General features: G+C 37.7%; 1 protein-coding gene and 1 long non-coding RNA gene across 6 annotated transcripts in view; one reads left to right on the forward strand and one right to left on the reverse strand.

The window, feature by feature from the left end:
* The window catches only part of CDIN1 (CDAN1 interacting nuclease 1), a 127,695-nt gene extending 119,449 nt beyond the window's left edge, over positions 1–8,246 (reverse strand). For 2 of the 5 annotated variants that reach the window (XM_064460156.1, XM_064460155.1), the window contains exon 1: positions 7,938–8,245. In XM_064460156.1, coding sequence (XP_064316226.1) covers positions 7,938–8,038 — 101 coding nt within the window. In that variant the 5' untranslated portion in view covers positions 8,039–8,245. Of the gene's footprint in view, positions 1–7,937 lie in introns of all 5 variants that reach the window. The other 3 variants (XM_064460163.1, XM_064460158.1, XM_064460157.1) reach the window with 3 other exon arrangements.
* Positions 8,247–9,807: 1,561 nt separating this feature from the next.
* Positions 9,808–23,831, forward strand: part of LOC135314931 (uncharacterized) — a 32,044-nt gene continuing 18,020 nt past the window's right edge. The window contains exons 1-2 of the long non-coding RNA XR_010374352.1: positions 9,808–10,139; positions 20,434–20,524. This is a non-coding gene — a long non-coding RNA (uncharacterized LOC135314931). The remainder of the gene's footprint in view (positions 10,140–20,433; positions 20,525–23,831) is intronic.

Here is a 23,831-nt window from a genome sequence, read left to right on the forward strand (position 1 = left end):
TGCAGTTTGTGAAGTGGCAAAAAGTACAACCAAATTAAACTTCATGAAGCAACACAGTAATGTACACTGTGACCAAGAATACTCCCTCAGCTTTGACATATAAAATTATTGTCTTTCTTTCTCTTTCTCTTTCTTCCCCTTGTTCTTTCCCTTTCTTGTTTCTTTCCCTTTCTTGTTTCTTTTCCCTTCTGTTTCTCTTTTCCTGTTTTATTTTCCCTTTTTCTTTTCCTTTTCTCTTTCTGTTTCTTTTTCTCTCCCTTTTTTCTCCTGCATTTTCTCTCTCTTCCCTCTTGTCTATGTTTTCCCTTTTTTTAATTTTTTCTTTTTCTTTTTTCTGTCCTTTTTTCCTCTTTTCTCTCTGTATATTTTTTCCTTTCCCTCTATTCTCTCTTTCCTTCTTTTCTTCTGTATTAAACAAAAGCACCCAACACAGCTACAACAGACTCAGAATGCCTTTTCAAATTATGGAGAACTAACTTCCACGTGTGTTTTAAGAGACCCTTGCCAATCACTGTATTTCACTATCAAATCTTCAAAGTATGCAGGATTGGCTTCTAAGTGGTTTGAATAAATTCCTCAAGGCCAAACAGGCTTTCCCTTTACTCAACCAAAATGAGTTTCACAAGTGTAGTAAGTCCTGTTCTGCATGATTATGCAGCATGATGGTGGCACTTCCTGTACTATAAGGGGGAAAGGTTAAGAGAGAAGGAAGAGACTTATCAGTACTCAAGAATTCAGAAAGTACAACCTTAATTTTGGCTGAGCATTTCAAGCAAAATTTCAAGATTAACCTTTGAAATAACTTAGCATTTTGCTAGGATGGACAACATATGTGGAAATGCTTGTAAGGAAGAGGATGATTACACTCGTAAAAATTGTAACAGAAAACTACAACGGACTTCCCTCAAAATTAACTTTCATGTTGGCACATGCTTATATATGTCATCTACTTTTTAGTTAATAGATAACATGCAAGCGACTTAAAAAAATCCTTTCTACCTCTCTCCAAATAAATCTGGAAGACACTCATGTCCTGAAGATCTAGATTTTACACATGTCAACGTAAGAATGTTCTGTCTAAATCCTCTCTGTTGGTTTTGGAGAGCCCCGAAACTGAGCAAAACTGTATTTCCCATTCTACTCTGAAAGCTTCCGTGTTATCAATAGCTAGCGTTTAAATAAGTATCTTACATTCAATCTATATGAATAATGGAGGAGACAAAGTTGTTCTGAGTTATATGCTGATTTAGTTAATTTCTGTCATGCAATACTTTGTATTATGAGGAGGATTAGAATCCTTACTATTTAGGGTCAAAGCATAAGCAAACTTTTTTAGCAAGACATACCAAATCCAACCAGATACCAGTTCTTCAAGGCTTGTTCACTTGCATTTACAGTGAAAATTAAAAACCTGTACCACCTTCTGGTTTACCCTATCAAAGCTGTAGATGTCCTATTATAGTAGATGTCCTACCAAGGGTTCAGATAAGTAAGAACATCTTTCCGAAGGGAACAATATCAGGTCAGAGCTAACATAATTACTTTGTATAGTAAATTTTTATTTCATTTTAGGATTATTTTGAATATGCTACATCTTACTGTACATTTGTGAAAACCAGTATATTGTTAATTTTCTTTTCAAATAATGAGCCGAGACCTCTTTCTCATCTCTTAGTATCCATCTATTTACCTGTGAGGTTAAATGCAGCTTCAAGTACATAAATTTTAAATTATATTAGGCTTTTGCTACATATAATAGACAAAAAAAAAAAAAAACACAACAGGTAGTGCAAAACTTTGAATTCTAAATAGAAGAAGAAATAAGAAACACAGAACTTTAAAAATCTTACTGTTTTCACAGCTGCTCCAGCTATATGCTCCAGATCATTTAAACACAGTATACTAGTGCAAACTATTTGCCACTTCAAAACAGACAGGGTGGAAATATACCAACAGCATTTAGCATCTCCCTCCAAGACTTTGCATCTCCTGCTAACATCCACTTTCTTTTCTCTTGTGAGCCGGTCTACTGAAATCAATGACGTAGTTTATATAGGCAGAGCATGAATTTATTTCATTGTTAAGCAGTGAGAACATAGAAAAGCAGAGGCAGCTTAAAACGTGCCCTTACAGTTTCTTTTTTTGTAAGAGAAATGTTTCTAGCACTCACAGGCACAAAAGCAACTTTCTAAATGAGAGTTCAAGTGAAGTGTCACACACCAGTAGGCTGCCTGCTCATAGGTAAGATTTACCTGTCTAATATACCTGTGCTTGAGTCCTGAGCCTAAAGCTCTGAAATTCATGTAGACAGCTAGCTGCCCATTGCTCCTGAGCTTCACTGTACCGCCTTCCTGGGTAACAGCAGCTCCAAAGAGCACTAGGGCAGAGGACAGAGGATTCTCCTTCCACCTTGAACCAGGCTCCATTAGCAGCAGGTACCACAACACAGAAATGGAAAGAAAAAAGAAAAAAGAGGGAGAGGAAAGAGAGGAGCAGTTCTGCCTCCCTGTTTCCCACCACAACCGTCTTGGGCATATCAGTACTGCTTGATCATCTAAGCAACTGCATAAAGGCAGAATGAAATTATTCACAAAAAAGCAATGTATTTCCTTGTAAGTAAAACTGGCTGGAAGAGAAAAATCAGAGGCCTATCTATCCCCAGCTCTAAAAACCAAAAAGAGAGGGTACAATGACACTGGAAAAGAGGAAGAAAAAATGTTAACTCAGTCTTAAATGGCTGGTACAAGAAATAACATTGATGCCATGCATTTAAACTTCTTCAGGGGCTTTGTTTCAGTATGAACCATCACTGAGAAAGTGATAAAAATGAGCAAATAATAAATAGATTATATTTTCTCATTTACATTGGCAGACATTACCATGCAGATAATTTTTTTAAAATGAAAAATCTTGTTGGGATGCTTTCCAGGCCCAGTGTCATTTAATAAAGCTATAAGTAATTTGGAGAAAGAGCAACATAACTACTGAAAATGTGTGTAAAACCTGAAGTGATATTAAGTAATGAAGAAAACAGGTCATATATGTACAGGAACGTCCATCACTTGATATGCTCTGGGAACAAAGACTGTGCACATTCCAATAATCAAACATGAAGTTACATGTGTTAAAACCAAATATCCATGTCTGAATATCAAGTATATCAATATGAACCTGTGCATCACGTTTCTCCTGCTTACTGGGAAATAAAAGGGGGGGGATAAGTTCTTCTCTTATATTTATACCAGCTTCTCTTAACTTTCTGCTGTAACAAAAGCTCTTCCTGATCACTATGAAAGAAACTTTCACAGAAGGGACACACAAACAGGACAGTACTTCTTGGAACAGATGCACAAAAGAGAAGTGAAGACCTGCACAGAGCAGCTGCTAAAAACTTTAATTGAAATCCTAGTACTTTGAAACTATCAAGAGTTTGCACTCAGGCCCAAAAAAGAACACTTTTTTTTTTACAGGAATAAAACTGAAAGTACTGAAAGAGAAGTTCGGCTAGAGGCACTAAGTTTGTTCAACAACTTATAAGTAAGGAAGAGAAACAATAGAGACTGCATAAATTTGCTATGGAAGAATACAGCACTCCTAGATGGAATGAAATATGTTTCACAACTGTTCAATGCAAGAACTTGAAAAGCATGGTTTTTGGAACCTCTAAAAGATGCAAGGCAACTCACGCTGTCAGAAAGTTTCTGGAATTCCCAGTTCAAGCACAACATAGTGTAAGAAACTGAAAGGCTCAGAACAGAACCAAACCAGGAAAAACACTGCAGAAGAAAAAACAAGACAGTACCATAATGAATTGGGCCAGCAAACCTTACACCCTTAGAAAGCTTGATAGAGACGAAAGGAAGAGTCAATCAAGAAAACCGTAATATTCACTCAAAATTGGATATGAAGAAGAACAGCAAAATATGTACAAGGTATATATTTGAGAAGGGTCCAGTCATTTTTCAATCATGTCCTATTGGTGACAAGCTTCAGGAAAAGTTTCTGAAAAGAAACTGTATTCTGCCATATACAGAAGAACTGAGATTTTACACATACCCCACCACCCCCCCGAAAAAACAAAACTGAAGTACTAGAATATCAGCTTGGGTTAAATCAAACCCTTAGAAATTGGACTTTTCTGTACAAGTTAAAAGAGTTGAATACAGTTAGAAGTTTAAAGGTCTAAGCTACATCTGTCACCATAAACAGGTAACACAAAAGTGATTCTTTTGCAGAAAATTCTACTTGTAGGCAGCTCTAACTACTATTTAAGAGAGAAACAAGCACCGAAAATAAAAAGATGTAACTTTCTCAGTGCATTTCCTGCAATACCCTACATTTCCTACAACTAGCTCTACAATGGGTAATCCAATTGAGACATTAGGTCTCACTGAGAAGAATAGCATCACAGAAGAACATGAGTCCATGGCTAAAGGGAAAGCAGAAGAATAAAATACAGAAGTTACAAAGAAAAACACAAATTATTAGCAAGTAGGTAGTGAGAAACAAAGCAGAAAAGGTGGTATGCTTTAGAAGAGCACAACACAGAACATATAGAATTATCAGTCCAGTGGTGTATACATTAAGAAGCTCAAAGGAACTACGTATCAGTGATCCAATACTGGCAAAGATTTATCGTTCTTAGTGCTCAAAATTACATTTTGATAATCCTCAGGTCATCCAAAAATCCTGCTTTTAAACATGAACACATTAGAAGACAACTGCTAAGCATGTAACAAATACCTTAAGAATAAATAAACAAATAAATAAATACACTGGTAATTGCCAGGCATGCAATACAAAGTGCAGCAATAACAGAAAAAGTACAATTATTTGATTCCCAAGTTCCTATTTTTGAAAAATAACTGGATTTTAAGCATAGTAGACTAGACCCATTTTGTCTGTAATGTTACAGGTTTGAAAAAAAATAAAATTTGAAAGTCTTAATGCTTTATAAGCAGTCTAATTTTGACTATTTGACATTAATAGATCACATGGTACCACCCTTTTGAAGCAGTAATCTCACCTGCTGAAGTAGTTCAATTACAGTAAAGAACAAACTACCCTGTCAAAAAATTATTTAGATTCACAGGTCACATTGGCAGCCACCACATAACATACTAAACTGTGGCAATAATTTTATGGAAATTACAAATTACTCTTAGGGAGAAATTGTAGAACAAGAGCAGGCCCATAACAAGCGTGAAAGATACTTTATACAAGTAAGGAGTATAAACTGTGAGTCTTCAAGAAACACAACAGACACAAGAGGAACTAATAGATAAGACAGTATTAGAAAATCCTGAGCACATTAATGCAGAAATCCAAAGACTCTCAAGTTCTATGAGGCAGTAGGAACCAGAAATATTTGAAAACTGTCAATTTATGTATTGCATTACCAGTGGAATACAGATCCTTCCTAGGGAAAGATTGAATGTGCAGAGTGAAAGCAGCTATTATGGATGTTACTATTTTCCAGTTTGAATCGGCAACAATTACCAAGTAATAATAACAAACTGATTATGGACACCTTCATCACACTGCAAGTGCCATGACAGATTCTAGAATATTTTCTTAAGACGACTGAATTAGAAAGTTTGGGTGGGTGGGTGGGTGGGGTGGGGGCTTGCTTGATTTTAGTTTTAATAAAGAAAGAAAGCGTCCAAAAAGTCCAATCAGACCCTTCTCGTACTAGAAGAGAATGACACGGGTTCTAGACTACTATAAGACACTTACTCCACAGTTATAAAACACATCACTGAAAAAGCCTCCCCTTTAGCACTTAAGTTTACACAAGTTTACAAATCTCTGCAGCTGGCCTCTTTTACAAGATAACTGTATTAGACACTGCCTGCTTTTCATGTTATAACACACACCTATTTCAATACCTCTCCCTTGGTGCTAAGGCAAGCAGTGGCCTTGGAATGCATTAGTATTATTTTTCAACTGCATCTCAAAATCATTAGCCCAACATATTTTGCTACTACAAACTTTTTCCCTGAGGGCCTTCTGCATCTGCCTTGCCGGGAGAAATAAACGAAAAGACAACAAAGAAACATCACTTGCTGAGCCATTCACAGAAAGGAGACATGCAGACCACCTCAAAATATACCGTCTTAAGACATTTTGTTAAAAAAAGGTATCAGTTCATTCATCATTCAAATAGAAGATTTTAGCCTTCTCCCAGGACGGACAAACAAAATTCAGGAGAGGCCTACAAGCAGACTTCAGAAGAGGACATTCTCATCTCATAATGTGGATAAGAAGACAACTGTGTGTTAAGCCAGCAAATCATGGAAACAACTACCATAGCTAATCTCTGCTTTTCAATGTTCACCACACTGAAGCCAGCTGCTTTAGAAAAAAATAATTTCTTCCTGATATAACTCTGCATTGCTATTAGTACACAGTTTTTCAGGAGTCTCAAACTGAGGAGTCAATGGATCTTTTGCAGCATCAAAGAAGTGGTCTGGTAAGTAAAATGCATCAGCAGAAAGGCCTGGCAACTTTCCCTGTGACGGACACTCATGTGCCTATGGATCTGTCTTGGAAGCGGGTTCCTACACACAGTGATGGACCTGGAAAAAAGAAATTCTAACCTTCTTTCAGGACAGCTTTACAAGGAGACTACAGAAAGAGAACATGTGCATGTGTGTGCGCGCATGCATGCGTATATACACACAAACACTCTTCTAATTTCATTAGCACCAAAGCGATAAAGCCAAATCTAAGCTCCTTAGACATATGCTGTCACAGTAAGTGGTTCCCCAAGTTGCAGATGTGCTGTGCAAGGCGAGCCGAGTTCCCAACAACACAACTCAATGCACTCGCTGAACCAAACACATTGCTTTAGCATCACTTCATCTCTACAATAGGGCTTTTCCCTCAGCTTGATTTTCAACTACATTACGCACTTCCCTGAAAAGGAGAAGATTTCACTGGATGGTTTAAAAGCCTAAGTTAATGTTGGCTCTTCATCCACTTTAAGTTATACACAGCTTCAGACAGTTTCCTCAGCCACGCTCGTGGCAAGACTAGCAGGGCTTGCTCAGGAAGCATGGGAACGATTTTCTGTTTACTTATTCCCCTCTCTCACCAAAGTATGCACTAAAAAACCTGCAGTTTTCTGATGCATTTTAGAGACAGCACCACTCCTTTCCCTACAGAATCCGATGTGGCTTCCTGTCCAAATTCAGCACTAGTAATCCTTCCCCCAAACCTGAAAAAAAGAGAAAAACCTTGCTACATGTCCTTTACAACCCTGTTGTTGGTGGTAGTGAGCAAATTTTGGCAACGAAGATCAGTGCACGGAGCATTCTGTCGTGTACACCTTCCCATGCTAGCCTATGGTCATTTCCAAGTGCCTTTGACAATTCTGAATGCAGCTCAGGCGAGGAAGCAGATAACACTCACATATAAGTAGGTGATCCCTTTTCCAGCCTTCAACTGAAAAGCAGCACCAGGTAGAGAGTAATGGGTCCAGAAAGCCCCTTTTCCCTAAGCCACAGGGGCAGAGGTACTGCAGGCCGGATTCTGCCCTTGGTCTCAGCCACGGAGGAACGGCCTGAGCCTTAACACTTCACATAAGAAGATCTACTTGGTGTTTAACAACCTCAAGAGTGACCTGAGCGCTTTTATCTGGCCGTGTGGCGGGGGCGGGAAGCACTCTTTATTTTATGCCAACTTCTCAAGTCCCAGAGAGCGGGGAGTACCCTGCTCCTCGCAGGAGCTCCAGCGAGCTGTCGCTTGCCGTCGATGACCGTGTGCATGTCCAAGTGATTTTGTACCGTGTGGGGCCTGGAACTGGGGGCACGGGCTGGCGCCGGCGGAGCGGCCCCCGCCTGCAGCGAGCTCGCAGGCCGCCGCCGGGGGCCCGAGCCGCCCGCCCGGGGCCGGGCCGGGCCGGGCCGGGGCGGCGGAAGGCAGGAAGCACTTACCTAGGGAACTTCTCCTTCAGCTTCCTCAGGCTCTGCCGGGTGGGCTGCACGTGCCCCAGGAACTGGGCTATTTCATCGTACTGGGCTTTGGTCAGCTTCATGCCTCGCACCGCCAGGCCTGCGCGGCGGCGGGAGGGGCGAAAGGGGCGGGCTGCGCCGCTCCGGGCCTCGGCACCGCGGCGGGAGGCAGGAGGCCGGGTCGCGGCAACCCCGGGGCACCCTTTGCTACAAGGCCGGTGCCGAGGCAACCGGGGCCGCCCGCGCCGCGCCTGCCGCTTCCCGCAGCCCCACCCCGCCGGGGCGGGGCGGCAGGGCGGGGCGGGGCGAGCCGCCATCCCGTGCCGCTCGGCTCTGCGCAGCCGCCCAGGCGGGAGGGGAGCGCGCGGCGGTGGGGCGCTGCGGCGCCTCGCGCGGAAATGGCGCTGCTGGGGGGGGCGGGGTACCACCCCCCTCATAGCCCTCGGGCCTCACACAGAGGCGGTCTCTTTGCCTCGCCTGGGGGCGCGGAGGGGTACCGGCCTCCGCACGCCCGCGGAGGTGCCCGCTTCTGCGCCCGTACTTCAACGCCTGGGAGGGCGGAAGGAGCCGGTGGCGCGGCGCCGGCTGAGGCGAGCGGCGCGCTGCCGTTCCCCTGTCGTGCGGCTGAGGTGGGGTGTGGGTAAGCCCTGCCGTAGCAGGGCTTTAGGGTGTAATTTTCAAGGCCTTTTCCAAAAGTCACTTTTACATGACTCTTTCTTCCCGTTTAAAGAAAAAAAGAATACGCTGAAGTAGCGGGGCTGGGGGTCCTGACAGCGCCTGCGTGTCGTTGGCCTGCAGCCTCACACATCCAAGTCGGTGCTTGAATTTACTTCAAGGTTTGTTAGGTCTCGGCCTTAAGCAAATTATATTATTAAATACCATTTAAATATCAGTACGCAGGTTGCAAGCTTTCGTTTCTGTGCTCGTCACAAGGTATTGAACACCTTGTAAAATAGGTATACCCTTTTATAAACAACATACAGAAACTAGAGGTTACAAAGAGAATTAGCCATGCATTTGACTGAGAAATATAAACAAAATTTTAGTTTAATCGCATTCATGAACTGAGTACAGGGTATTTGAGTCCTGACCTTGAGATTTCAGGCACTTAATCCACAAAATTTGCTTTAAATCTTAATTTTCTATTATTATGGATTTTAAGTTCTGTTCACTTGCTTTTGCTCTTGAAAGCTTTAGGATGACATATTAAGTGTTCTTCTGCATCTTAGCCAGAAACTTTAAAAAGTTTCTTGCAGGAGTACAAGATTTGCAAGTTCAAGGAAAAATTAATATCATGGGTATGTCAGAAGGGTCAGTCATTTAGAAATATATGAGAGACTGATTTCTAATTGATTAACAATGCCCAGTGAACCCTCTATCACTTGATCCTCCATGGATTTTAGTGAGTTTTGTTTGGAACCAGGAGCTTTCTTGGGAACAGCTATTTCTGGTACTATGGCCTAAATATGAATGTTTGAAACTCATGAGGCCCCACAGTAAAAGAAAATGCAGTGAAGCTAAGCCGAATTACAGATTCCATTCTTTACTCAGAGACCAAAAAATAAATATGTGAAATTGAGGAAAAAGCATTCTTTTAAAGGGGAATATTATCTAGTGCAAAGATAGTTTATTTTCTTTAGCTCTGTCAAGTAGTATACTTAATAGCAGGAGATATGTGCCTTTGGGAGGGAAGGGGGTGTTCCTTTCAATCTGATATCTACTTTAAAGGCCCATAACGGTATAACTTGCTTGGGCCATAGAAAGAGTTATCTTCCCCCCTATCTTTTGAAAGGCAAGAATTATGACCTTTTCTTTTGAAATACATTTTTTAAAAAATTAAATGGTCCTTCACTACCACTGCTACTGCTCCTTTAGAAACAAACAATAGTGCTTCTTTAAAAAAAAAAACAACAAAGAACCTGAAACAAAACAACACAACATCTTGCTGTCTTTGTTGTGGGATAATTTCAAGTGAAACTTGTTTTTAAAAACCATAATGTTACTATATATAATTTCTATAATTTCTGTCTCTGTTCATTTAACTTGTTTACTACTACATGGTCTTGATTTTTTTTTTTACAACTCAGGTGACACTTCAGTCTGCAATGTGTAGAAGTGAAATAGGTTAAAAGAACTACAGTATGAAGTTACCAGTCTCCATGGACCAAACTGCAAACATCTGATGTATGTATTATGTATATATTGGATATGTTTTGTAGACTATCCTACTGGAACAAGATTTTGTAAATTTCAAAGTTTAAAAAAAAAATACATCAATTTCTAGCATGAAGGGTCACTGAAACCAAGAGGAGCTAACTTCTTGTCACAAGGAGCAAACAGCCCTTAAAGATACGAGCTGCTGCTTGTCATCACAAAGAAGCATTTTGCATGCTGAAATGCAAAACATTGATGATAAGTTCTGTATGCAATGTATAAGCCACTCTTTGCCTAAATTAGTTAATACAGAACTATTCCAATGAAATGCTCAAAAATCTAATGACAAAAAAAATAAGATGTTCCTGGAAGAAAGAGTTCATTACATACTTTTTTCCCCCAGCAATCAAACTGCCATTGCAGTTTTACTGCATAAAACAACCATCAGACCATTAGTAATTAGGCTGTGGGCATCTATATTGCAAGATGTTGTAGATGGTAGAAATTTGCATAAATTCAATAAGCAACTGGATAAAATACATAAGAAAAAATAAAGCATGAAAATTTTAAATTTATCTTTGGCTCAGGGAGTTTGAGAGCTGCAAATGGTTGGGTGCTGGGGAGCATTCTCAGGAGGTAACTACGTGCTTGCTTTGTTCTTATATTGTTTCCTTGGTATCTGCCTGTGGCAGCTGCTCTTGATTTTTGCCTTGGAGTTGGGCTCCAGTCCATCTATTGTATAAACTAAGTTTCCTTCCAAGAAGGACAGAGGACTAAAGAGACAGAAATTATAGGAAAAAACCAAACAATTGGGAATAACAAATGAGGGTGAAAAAAGGAAGAGGACGTGTAAGCTATAGGGGGAAAATAAAGGCAGGGAGACAAAGTGAAAACACCTGGCAGAGAACTTCCAGTAATGACTGTCATTCCTTGCAGGTAGTCTTGGCCACAGTTGGTGTAGGACAGTAGGTAATGAACCCTTGGTTTGTTTTTTATTTTGTGTGAGTTGACAGTTTAACTGTGATATTAGTAGGTGTCTCCCATTACCTTAAGCAGATGATTGCATAGTGGGATTTACAGCTAAGTTCAGAGTTAAAACACCATTCATTATTCTCCACAGAGCTTAAAACCACTGTGTTTTGAGAGTAGGTAATTGTAGCATGATATTGTGAGGAATCAATTCATCCACAAAGGGCAAATTTTGATCTTTTTACTTTTACCACCCCATTTCTTCATAGACACAACCTCCATGTTGCTTTCCGTAACAAAATTAATGCAAGGACTCCTAGCAGTCATGCATATTTTCCAATCTAATGATTGTAAATGTTAGTGTTGGGGACTACAGTAAGACTGGTATCTCATTTACAACTGGTTGGAGTGTTCGTTACAATTTCCTAATGCTTGTAATATTCCCACTTCATTCAGTTTGGTGCATGTTTCTACAAGTATTTTTTAGTCTTCTGACATATCCTGTGTGATTTATTTTTTTTTTTTGTAAAATTCAGCTCTTTTTATTTGATATTTTTGTATTGTAAGAAAAACGTGAGCGTGCTTCCACTTAACTTGGTAGCAACTGTATCTGTAACAGGTCTAATAAACACCTCCACAGGATACAGTTGTTACCTCATAAACAAGGAGAACCCTCAGTTTATGATCTAATTTATATCCATAGGATTTAATGTACTTTTTGAAAGTGATTGTGTTGTGAAACAAACCATGATATTTTCAGTATGTATTAAACAAACAATTAAAAAAAAAGAACAGTTGGTCTATACATCAATGTTAAACATTAACTGTTTTGCCAATTCACAAGATGATAAGTCAACATAAGTTTCTGGTTTTTTCCCCTAAAACTATTCATGGGATTGCTTTATACCACAACAGTGTGGAGAACATGACAGCAATAGAATTATTATACATAGCAGAATACCAATTAAAAAAGGCAGCCAGGCATTGTTTTCCTTCTGTGTCTTCAGATTTGTTCCTCATAAAAACAGAAGTCATTGAAGCAAATTAATATAGTTTTCTGTACTATTAGTATACCCAGTATATCTTTCTTTAAAATACTCATTGCTTGTTGAAGTAATTTAAAAATTAATAATAAAAAAAAAAATCATACAGTGTTTTGAAAACAATGCTTTATATGCGTGGGTCCTGATCTATGGTCAATTGAAAGTCTATCAATTTTAATGGACTTGGGCCTCTTTTATGATTCTAAGCTGCATGTTTATGTAGTTTCTGTAACAAGCTGTAAAAGATTTTTGAAAATGATGAGTTATTTAAAAATCAATTTCTATAACTGCAATGATAAGATGCCCTAAGTGTTCTTACCCTGCCACTTGACTCTACTGTAGTTCTCACTATGAAATTCCTGGAGTTTGGATTTGCCTTTTTAAGCTCTCAGTAGTCAGATACAGAAACCTATATGAAAATAGCTTTCTGGTTTCAAATTCAATTATTCAAACTTAATTTGCCCTCTTTGTCTGTATGTGTTAAAATATTGCTAACTACTGCATAATGCCTTTTCCTCAAGGGATTTCAGCTTCATTCACTGTACAGAGAGAACCCTGTAGTTGTGCAATGAATTAGGTTGTTTTCTCTAGGACCTCTGCCTCATTAGTTACAGAATTTGGGATATGTACTGGGTGAATTAAGCAGGAACTATAGAAGAAATTTAAGTATAAAGATAATTTGACTGCTGCCCAGGAAATATGCATTCTCTCCTTGCCTCTGTTGCGGACTTTTTATGTAAGCCTAAAAGTCATTTGATAGAATTTTCTTTCCATGCGGCTTTTTTTTGACACAACATGCACATTATTCTGTGCCAGTCATCTACTTCAATTACAAAGGTGCCATAAGCTGCTGGCTAGAGAGATCATCCCAATCTACTCCGGCCAGTTTCAGAGTAATACCTGTGCCCTTGTATTACTGCTACTGCTGATTGTGTGCATAGTGGTCAGATCAGCTGATCCAGCTGAAAACTTGTAACAGTAGTGTTGCAATGTGTAAATATATTAAAACCAACCTGAGCCCTTAAAATACAACTATTCTAGTGAAAGAGAAAGTACACTTTGTGATAGATTGTATTTTTTCAGTATTTACTTTTATTGTTGCTAATCAGCAAAAGTTGTAACTTTTGTAACTTTGCGATGTATTTCAGTAGCATTATTGTGAGACAGCGGGACTCTGCTGAATTGCCCAGCTTGTTTTTATTAACTTGTTGGAAACATTGTACCTCAGAGTAGCTAAGTAGCTTGTCCGTTTCTCTTCTAGCCAGTAGTATTTCAGATAGAAAGGTAAATATTTTGCAAGGTTAAAACTAGCTCCAGTATTGTGCTTCATTGCTTTCCAACAAAACTCTGAAAGAGTAACAAATTCTGCCTAAGCATGAATTGTGAAAGAGATAACAGATTAGTGTTAACTCCCTGACCTGATGATGTATCCAGTGCCTAACAACTGGTAACAGAAACTTAAATTTGTAGAATCATGTGCTGTTGTAGTAGTTTGGGTCTTTTTTTCTGTCCACTTCCTCTTACTCCCACACACAGGAAATAAAACAGCAAAGGTTTGCTTATATAGCTTGTGGTGATTCACCAATGCTGTTTGACTTCAATGGGAGCTGTGTATGATTAGCCAACCTGAAAATTAGGACCTTATTAAGTGTAGTCTGGAACTTTTAAGCATATAACAATTTTTAGGGAATTTTGGATTATTTTAGATCAGATAAGCTTTGGGGAGGGACAAAGTAGTAGATTAAGGGTCATTTTTTTCTCTTAGTAGTGAATTTTGTATTGCTACTTTAAACTGAGTTATATTGAATAGCTGAGGTTTCTTTCACTGTTTTTCTTCTAAAATGCTTAATACTTTATTGCCCAAGGATTCTTACCTCTCATTACATGTCAAGTATTTTCAGCATTAAAAAGAATTGTAATATTCTTTGAAGGACTGTTGCCACAGAATCATAGAAATGTAGAGTGCAGCTAACCTCAGGAGATCATGTAGTCAACCAGATCAGATATTTGATAGTATCAAATATAACTGCACTGTCTCATACTGAAATATTTCTAATTTATTGTTGTAGACTTCCGTAATGAGGTTTTCATAGTCTCCATTGGTAACATGTTCCAGTATTTTACTTCACTTGAACTAGGACAGCTTGTTTCTAATGTTTAATTCCAAGCCCATGGATTGCAAGTGAAACCACTTACTTTACTCTGTGTACTTTGAAGCAAGGGGAGGATGATAAATTACTGGCTTTTTTACTTGTTTCAGGATTATTGTAATGCTGAGCCACTTCTTCCATTTTTATTTGATAGTGTATTAAAGCCCAGTTCTTTCAGTCCTCTCTTGTAAGTCTTTTTTCTGAAAGAGTTGTCATTTTTTTGCTCTCTATGCTTTGCAACATTTTTCTTAAAATCCAGTGCAAACACTACTTCAGCTGAGGCATTTCATTTCACTGAGTAGAATATAACTTCTCATATTTTCTAGGCAGGATTCCTGTGTACAATTTCTTAAATTAACTGCTGAAAAAAATTCACACTGTGAGATTGTATTCTGCCTTTATACACTCCTCAGTTTCATATACTAGCTCACAGAAGCAGCACCATTAAGGGAAAGCAAAGTATGTGTAGCACAACAGATAACTGGTCTGTGTCTCATAGTAGGGGATTCAGTGCACAAATTGTAAGAAAATAAGAATCCAAAATACTAATGGGTGAACACTAATATTTTCGATATTTTTGCATGGAAGTTTGTAATAGCATTACAGTTTCTTGAATCTTCCATTTTTTTCTGATACCCATTTACTCTAACACATGTAAAACATATTTGACATTTATAATAATGGAATGATTAGGCATGTTACTGACATCAAGGTTTAAGGGACTGGGTGACATAAGGAATTTATGTTTCACTTTAATCCATTTATCAGACTCCTCTGGGAACTGATTTTAAATCTAACTCAAGCCATACCAATTTTGGGGGAAAAAAACCCTGCCTTATCCAACAGCCTGGAAAACACATAAATGTATGAAATTTTTGTCTAGGCTCCCCCCACCTCCCGCTTTTTTAGGAAGGAAAATATTAATGATTTATATGATGACATTCTCTCTGGAATCATGTGGCTACCTGTACAGACCTGGTGTTTTTCAGTTCAAGAATCAAGAGAGAAGATGATACAGGTGGATTATTTGAGCCGCTAAATATGTGAAATATAAAAGTATGTAATTCCAGAGAGTAGTAGCCATTAATGACTTCTTTGCACATCGAATCCATTTTCATTGCAATTATAAAAAGGAAAAAAGCATTTTCCTAGGTTAATAGTGCTTTATTTTATTTTATTTTTCAAGGAGGGAAGGTTTTGAGTGTATTTGCATTATGCAAATGTGTACAATAACACTAGAACCGGTTGCTTCAAAGATATCCAAAGGGGCAATGTAGGTTGCCTACACTTAGGCAGTCCTGAACTAGGTAACCTGTTCCCCTGTAGTAAAACTAGTTTGCCCTTTCTGTCCTGTAAACCAAATGGAGCCGCCACTTGGTTAGTAATAAGAGATGTGTAGGAGCAGGTTCCAAAGTACTCTACTGTGAATCCAAAATCATTTAATTGGAGTCCAAGTGATGTAAGCAAGTTCTGAATTGGGCACATTGTACAACTCATACTGACATAGTAAGCTACCTTTATAATGAAAAAAATGGTAAGAGAAGAATTATTACCAGTCCTTGATATTTGACATTGGCATTCAGGCATATATCTGGAGAAATTAAACTCAGGGACGATGTATTTTACATGTTCAGTCAGAAAAATTTGCTGCCTACCCAGGTGCCAATCTTAGGGTTTAAAGATGAAAAATGCACGCCTATTAGTCAAATATTTATGAGTAGAACCCAACATGTTTAAACCTTGTTGACCTTTACATAGTTATGACATATATATCATCTCTTGGTTATCCTTACTGTTGCTTTGGTCTGGAAAAAGTAATACAAGAGGTTAAGTAGTCCCCAAGGGTTAAGTTAAAATGTAGACTGTTGTGTAGCTTTAGTATACTTAGTGTCTTTCATGGCAAGTTGATAAGACTGCTCAAAGCAGTAAAATAGCTTGCTAGATGATGCCATTTAAGAAAAAAGTAAGTTTTGAAAATGTGTTTACTCTTTCCATATATAGTGTACTAATATTGTTAACAATATATTTTATAGTATTTGTGTTAGATGTATAAAGCCTAACTCTTACTTTTCTACTAGGTAGTCGTGTTCAAAATGAGTTTAAAATATATTCTAATTTGCTAATAAATTTATGTGTTCTGTCTGATTTGAGGTCAGAAGGAAAGCCACTATGATAATTTAGCCTGATTTCCTGCATGGTGTATATTGTAGGTCTTTTATTAATTAATTGTTGCTTATAATTCAGCACCTGTGATTGAATTAGAGGACATCTTTTAAAAACAAAATTGTAACCAAAAAATATCTAAATCTTGATTTAAAATTATCAGACTGTTAGTAAATCCTTTGTGGTTAATTACTTTCACTGTCAACTGTAAGTAGCTTGATGTGAACTTGTTTAGCTTTTTTTTATCACTTAGTTTTGCTATAGCTTGGTTTCCTGATTTTGGTAGGTTCTTTGCTAGATATATCAATTTAAAATCAGCGTTGCTGCTCAGGTCACCTCTTAAACTGTTCTTTGAGAAGTTAAACAGATGAAGGTCATTAAGGATCTAAACACTAAACGTGTTGCTGATGTCCTTCAAAGGCCTCTTTAACCATTTTCTCTTGTAGCCAGTGCTAAATATTCTATGTACAAGAGTTGTGGATGTTTCCAGAGAGCAGAGTCAGGAACTATCATAGAGTAGGAGATAAACAAGTTGGAAATATATATTAAAGAGTGTATTTGTGAAAGATTTATTCTATGAGGCTTTAGGAATAAGTACATAAATAGTAAAGCATGAAATTGTCATTTACACGTAGATGGATGTTACAAAGCTCTCTGGATTTTTTGTGAAAATAAAAGGGTACCAACCTCAACAATGTACCAACAAAACCCTGTAATATCATTAAGCAACTAAAATTTTATCCTAGTTATTTGTCTAGTTATTGCTTGCCATTTGTATTATTTTAAATAATTTTTTTAAAACAATTGAAAAACATTTGAAATGTTAAATATTAATATATATCTCATCTCATTATTTTACCACAATGGTGCTTAAAACATTGCTTTTAGTTCTCTCTCTAGTCACATCCTCACAGTACTGTGCTGTGTAACTACGTGATGCTCTTTGGCAAAAGGAGGAAGTTAATTAAACAGGAGAAAGTGTGTAAAATTAAAAATTAAGCCTGTCAGAAGAAGGATATCAGAAAGAACCCAAGACAAGTGTCCCATGCAACTTCTGGTGTCTGGGAAACTAGCTGAGGCAGATGAAGAGGACAGAAGTGGTGGAGTGATCCTTTCCATTTTCTAGACCAGTTTAGTAAAGGTACCTTACAAGATAGAAGTGATAATGCCCTGTTTGTTTTGTGGATCACAGGAGAGGGAGGAGGGTTAATAGTCACGGAGTCCCCTGCGTCTTGTCTTTTCTTATTTCAACCTGCCTTGATGTTTCCACTTAGAGACCCGTATGAGCAGTGACCAAAGGGAGTTGAGCCATGGATGTTAACCATTCCAAACATTTTGTGGTGAATTTTACTATGAATATTTACTTGTGCTAAGGTGTCTTTTTAGACAACCGTTGCATTAATTCATGTGCTAAGAAAGAATATTTAAGCTGTCTTGCTATATAACTTTGAAGTTAATCTAACTGGAAACAAAGTTGCTTATGTACAATTTTTTGAACTTTTGTAGAGGTTGGACTCTAGTGGTCCAGCTGATCATTCCTATGCTGCCTCTGTATTACTAAATGTAATTTAAAGTAATTGAATTTCTCATGGAGTTCAACAAAGGGAAATGTACAATCCTACATCTTAGGAGGAATATCCTCAGGCACCAGTGCATGCTGGGATCCAGGAGTCTTGAAAGCAGCTTTGCTGAGAAGGATGTTGGGGTCCTGGTGTACAACAAGCTAACTATGAGCCAGTGATGCGCCCTTATGGCAAAAATGGCCAATAGTATCTTGGGCTGCATTAGGAAGAGCATTATCAGCAGGTTGAGTGAGGTGATTTTTCCTCTTTGTTCAGCACTGGTGAGGCTGCATCTGGAGTACTGTTTGTAGTTCTGGGCTCCCCAGTACAAAAAAGATATGGACTTACTGGAGCAAGTGCCGAGTAGGGCTGCAAAAATGATTAAGGGACTGGAGTATCTTTATATGAGAAGATGCTGAGAGACCTAGGACTCTTCCCCTTGGAGAAAAGATATCTCAGGGGGGATCTTACCAATGTGTATAAATACATGACGGGAGAAAATGAACAAGAGGGAGCCAGATTGTTCTCAGTAGTGCCCCTGACAAGATGGGGCAATGGGCACAAATTAAAACACTTGAATTTCCATCTGACCACAAAAGACTATTTTTCACTATGAATGTGATCAAACACTGGAACAGGTTGCCCAGAGAGGTTGTGGAATCTCCTTCTGTGGAGATATTAAAAAGCTGAACAGACACAATACTGGACAGCTGGCTTTGACCTGCTTGAGCAGGGGCAAGTTGCACTAGGTGATCTCATGAGGTTCTAAACAATCCTGTGATTCTGTGAATTTTGAATGATGAAAGAGAGATGGTTTTAGTAAAAATCAGGTAAGTGCATTTTGTTTAAGCCCACTTAGTGTAAGCAAGTCCTTACAACTAATAGGACAGTATTTTAGATCTAGCTCTTTGTCCTTGGATGCTGGGAATTTCAAAGCCTGTTTTTTTTCTACTGATGTGCTCTTGGATAGATGTGTTACTTAGTAATTCATGTCAGGCAGGTTTTCTGGCTGTATACAACAACATTCAACTGAGGAAGAACTTAATTTAAAATTTTGAATTATGTTCTTTCATCACATATTTTGCAACTTCAAGACTCATTACTTTGTAGTCCTGCAAGTTATGGTTAATCAGTGATACCGGTGCAGCAACAAGTTAGTGAAGCTATAATTATCTAGACATTCTTCATAAATATATGGAGGCAAAATAAGATATTTCTTTTTCCATGCTGATGGAACTGGCAATGTAGTTGTTTAAGGAGGAAAATGTAGGCCTAATGGTAGTTTGGCTGTAAGTAGTTGCCAGGCAAGTGCTGCTTGCATTGTGGCTGGTAGGTCTTATGATTAGAAGAGTAGCCAGAGAGTACCCTGTGTGTAGGGGAATGACCATAACATTTTCTCTGCATTGGGAACTGTTATAGAAATGCAGTGGTGGCATAGAAATCTTTCCTGTATCTTGTGGAAACTGCGCCAGTTTCAGTGTTGCCAAATAACCGTAAAAAGATTAACTTCTTTCTACCATGAAACTAATTATTTTTTATACATCAGTGTACTTCAGGCAGTGATTTGCCCATTGCCTGCAGACAATAAATAAATAAATGATAATAGAGGAAAACAAAGCCTTTCAGTGTGTGATGTATGTCCTCATAAAGTCTTTTTCCAATCTTTAAACAACTTGAGTTTTGATCTGGGTTCTGAGTAATGCTGTATATGGTCATCATATAATTGCAGCTGCTGACTCCCAGAACTGGTCTTTTTTGTCCTTCTTTGCCTGTTACTAGAGATGTCAGAGAAAGATGTATATGTCAGTGAATAGAATGCTTGCCTTTCTTGTCAAGTGTTGCATACTGTCTATACATGACCACCCTTATCTTTAAGCTGTTTTTAAGCATTATATTTTTTCTTCCAATGTTTACATTTGGTATACCACCTAGGCCTAACTTCTAAAGATCAGAACTGACTAATTTCTTATGTGCCTTTGATTTACCACATCTAAGTAAAATTCAGAATTTGCATCAGTAGGAATTTTTTTAAATGTCTGTGTAATAGGCTGAATTGAACTTTCTTTATACTGGACAGCTTATAGACCTGGTCTGCTATGGCACAGAGTTAGTAGTCATACGTTAGATAGTAGAACAGATATAACTAATGCTGTACATGTACTCTGTACTTTTCAATATAGCCGATTGCTGTAGGCAAGATAGGTGATTTCCAAGACCCCCCAAATTTGTTCAGAATACACTTGAATATTTCTGCACTACACTCATGGACAACATATAGATATATCTAAAGTGTACATCTGTACCAAGTGATACAAATGGATGCGAGCTGCTCTTTCTGTGCTTTAAGCTGGTCAATGTGAGTCCAGCTCAGGTCCAGAAACCAGATTGCTGTGTTAGTGTGGTTGTATGTTAATCAGTGTTCTCTTCTGCTTTGCAGGGCTTATACAACAAGCTTGGATATGTGGCTTCCTATAACTGCCTCAGACAGTGGATTCGTGATTTCCGTACCCATCTGCATAGACATAAATGTGAGTTAGTCATTGAAAGGGAATGGAGATTATACAGCTTTCATCAAAAATAATTGGAGAACAACCTCTCAAAGCTTTTTGGGTGAAATTTGATTTTGTAAACTGCAACTGACTATGTAAATAGCTTAAGAATTTGATTATGCAGTCCTCAGAAGAACAAAGTTTCCAGTGAAGATAATGGTAAGTATTTGTGGCAAAGGTTAAAATTCCTGGAATGACTATTTGTAAAATGCATGATTCATTTTTAAATGCTAGAGCTTTAACATTTTGTTTAGCTATTTCAGGCTGCTCGTCTGGGGAGCTGCAGAACTTTAGAACTGTTCCCTAGTTCTAGCAACAATTCAGGCCAATAATTCATGGGAAAATTTATTCTATTAGGTTACAGGTGTGCATGATGTGTCTTTTATGTGCCACAAGGCTTTTCTATGAATACCTTTGAAGAGTTAACCCTTCCCTGAGTCCTGACATTAACCCCCATGCCAAAACTTAGGTTTGTTTAAGGTTTTATGGAAAAAAAAAATGCAAAATTGAGTTCTTCTTTTCCACAGTTTCTATATATAGTGGTGAAACTGTACAGGTTAGCCTAATGGAGCTTTTATTTCAAAACTGAAAAAAATTGGGAGGGGAAAAATGGTAGCACACTGGGAAAAAAGAAAACCTTTTTTTTAGCGAAAAGATGCAAATCCAAATTTTGCATATTTTTGGTTGTTTGTTTAATCCTGTTCCAGTCATTGTTCTTGACAGTGAAATGCCACAGAGAAGAATGTTGGTTAAAGAAGTTTTAAGTAGTAATTATAATCTTCCTGTTTATTGAAGTGAAGGACAGAACAATGAAAAGGAAACTGCTTCAGATCAATCCCTGCTAATTTAAACTATTTATAGAATCGCTAATCAAAGCATGATTCATACAAACCTTAGGAGAATATAATGCTGTAGCTTATATGCATTTATTTGCAAGTGGAAGTGTACTTACACAGTATCCTCATGGTTAGCACTACCACTTATCTGTCACCTAATCACATGTAGTAATCTTTACTGATAAACTTAGCCCGAAATCAATAATTTCACAGGCTAGGAAAGTAAAACAGAATATAGTCCTTCGAATGAGAGTTATGTTAGTTGATGAGTTTGTAAAAGCAATAATACACTTGCCTTCTAAATAATACTGCAGAAATCTCTTGTAAATCCTTTAGCAATTTTTTTCTAATCCTTTACAAGTTGTAAAACCATAGCTGAAAGGCAGAGAGAAAGGAATGCACAAATAAGACATCTGTTATTGTTATATGAATGATTACATATAACCAGCTCTGAAATAATAACATTTTAACAAGGACCAGAGTCTTATCCAAAATGAGATCTCGTCCACTTCCACATCTTTATTTACTGCATTCGTAAGAATTAAGTTTATAATTGGGAAATCTTATCAATTAGTGCTTGTAGGACATCACAGGTGTGCTACAGTCTGGTTTAAATTAATGGATTTGCAGCCAAGCTATATCTTAACAGATATGGGTATCTGTAAACCAGCTTCAAAGTAATGCATTTGCATGCTGCTTATAGAACAGTATTCACCATTACTGAGTACAGTCATGCTATATTTTATAACTTCAGCACTGCGAAATGTATATACTATTAATGTATTTTCTAGTCCATTAAGGACAAGCAGCATATTATGCTCCATTTAATAGAAGATTTACAAGTTACTAAGTGTGGAGGGTTATTCCAGTACAATTTTGGGGTGCAGCTGCAGCTGTCTTATTGTGTTATTATGGTGACTTTAAAACAAATTCTTATTAACTATATTTTGGTGTCACATAAGATCCAAAGGGTTAAACTTTCAACTTGCTTGAAATTGATATAAAGCTACAAAACTGTTAAATAGTGAGACAGCTTGGAAATGGCAAGGAACTTCTCTGGCTGTAGTGGAGAAGGAGAGATGAGGAGAAAATATATGTTTTTTACCTGTTGTCACACTTTTTAGCCATGCATCAGTAGAAACAAAAATAAGCTATGGAAGAAATATCTGTGTGCTTCTTTCTTTCCTTCAAGCCTTTTGGTTTAATCAACAGTAAAATGAATAACTGTGCATTTTAGTATATTTCAATACTGATTCATCCAGTAACAGCTAGTTAGCTCTTAATTTTTGTGCCTTCACTGTGGAATTAATATGAAATGAAAAAATGAGACCTGTGCCATTGTTCTGTGTGATTAAGTGTGGAGGCTCTGACTTTATTCTAACAGCCCATGGGAATTGGTCCAAACACATCTATGGGATTTGGTCCAACAAGTCAATGATCCAAAAGCTACCTAGTAGGGCTTTTAAACTTGATACTTAAGGTTTCAAGTTATCTGACTTTCAATGTACATTGTGTTACTGATACAGCAGTATAATATTTCATTCCTACTTTTGTTCTTATTTATTACTTTAAAAACATCTTTGTGACTGTAAATCTTTTAGGCCTTTTACCAAGTTAGATTCTTACTTGAATTAGAAAAAATTATTAATCCAGTTGCACGATTGTGATGGCTAACATTTTTTTCAGTGTAATGTAACTAAATTTGTAAGCTATTATATTGTTCTGAAACTTAATTTGTAATGTAATGAAGGCATTTATAAATTAAGATTAAGAAATGTCTAAGGAGACCATAGATGTTATTGAAAAGGAAAATATCAGATGCAGGAATAATATTTTTCAAGGAATATTTCAGGGGGCTATCTCATTTAATATTTTCATTAATGATACTGGCACAAAAAAATACATGATAAAAACAAAGTAGTAGGTGTTAGAACAGATGAAAGATAGGCTTTCATGCAAAAATACCTTGCTGCTGGGTGACCTTGAAGCATGTGGTAATACAAAATGGGATGAAAATCTGTAATATGAGGTGAAAATAATAAGAATTTCTACTATAAAATTTTTCAAGGAATTTAGACTATTTTTGAATATTTTTGACTGTAAACATATAAAGACCTGGAGGTTCTTGTGGATCTGATGTATTTATAGTAAAGACAGGTAAGTATTAATTCCATTGTACAAGAGCTTGGTATGTCTGAACATCACCTGGAATACTGCAGTGCTTTTCTGGTTATCTGCTTCCAATAAAGATGAGTTCAACTGAAGTGGATGCAGCTCAACAGAGTAAGGTACAGCCTCAAGGAAATTTAAGAGCTTAGATTGCTTAGTATAGTAAAACAAAGACTGGGAGGTGGTACAATAGTTACCTATGAAAACACGAGTGGGCGATGAACCACATGGCAGGGAAAAGTCCTGTATGAAGTAAATGGCAGTTATGAAAAGAACAAATT

This window comes from Phalacrocorax carbo, chromosome 9 (assembly GCF_963921805.1).
Source record: "Phalacrocorax carbo chromosome 9, bPhaCar2.1, whole genome shotgun sequence".
In the NCBI taxonomy this organism is placed as follows: domain Eukaryota; kingdom Metazoa; phylum Chordata; class Aves; order Suliformes; family Phalacrocoracidae; genus Phalacrocorax; species Phalacrocorax carbo.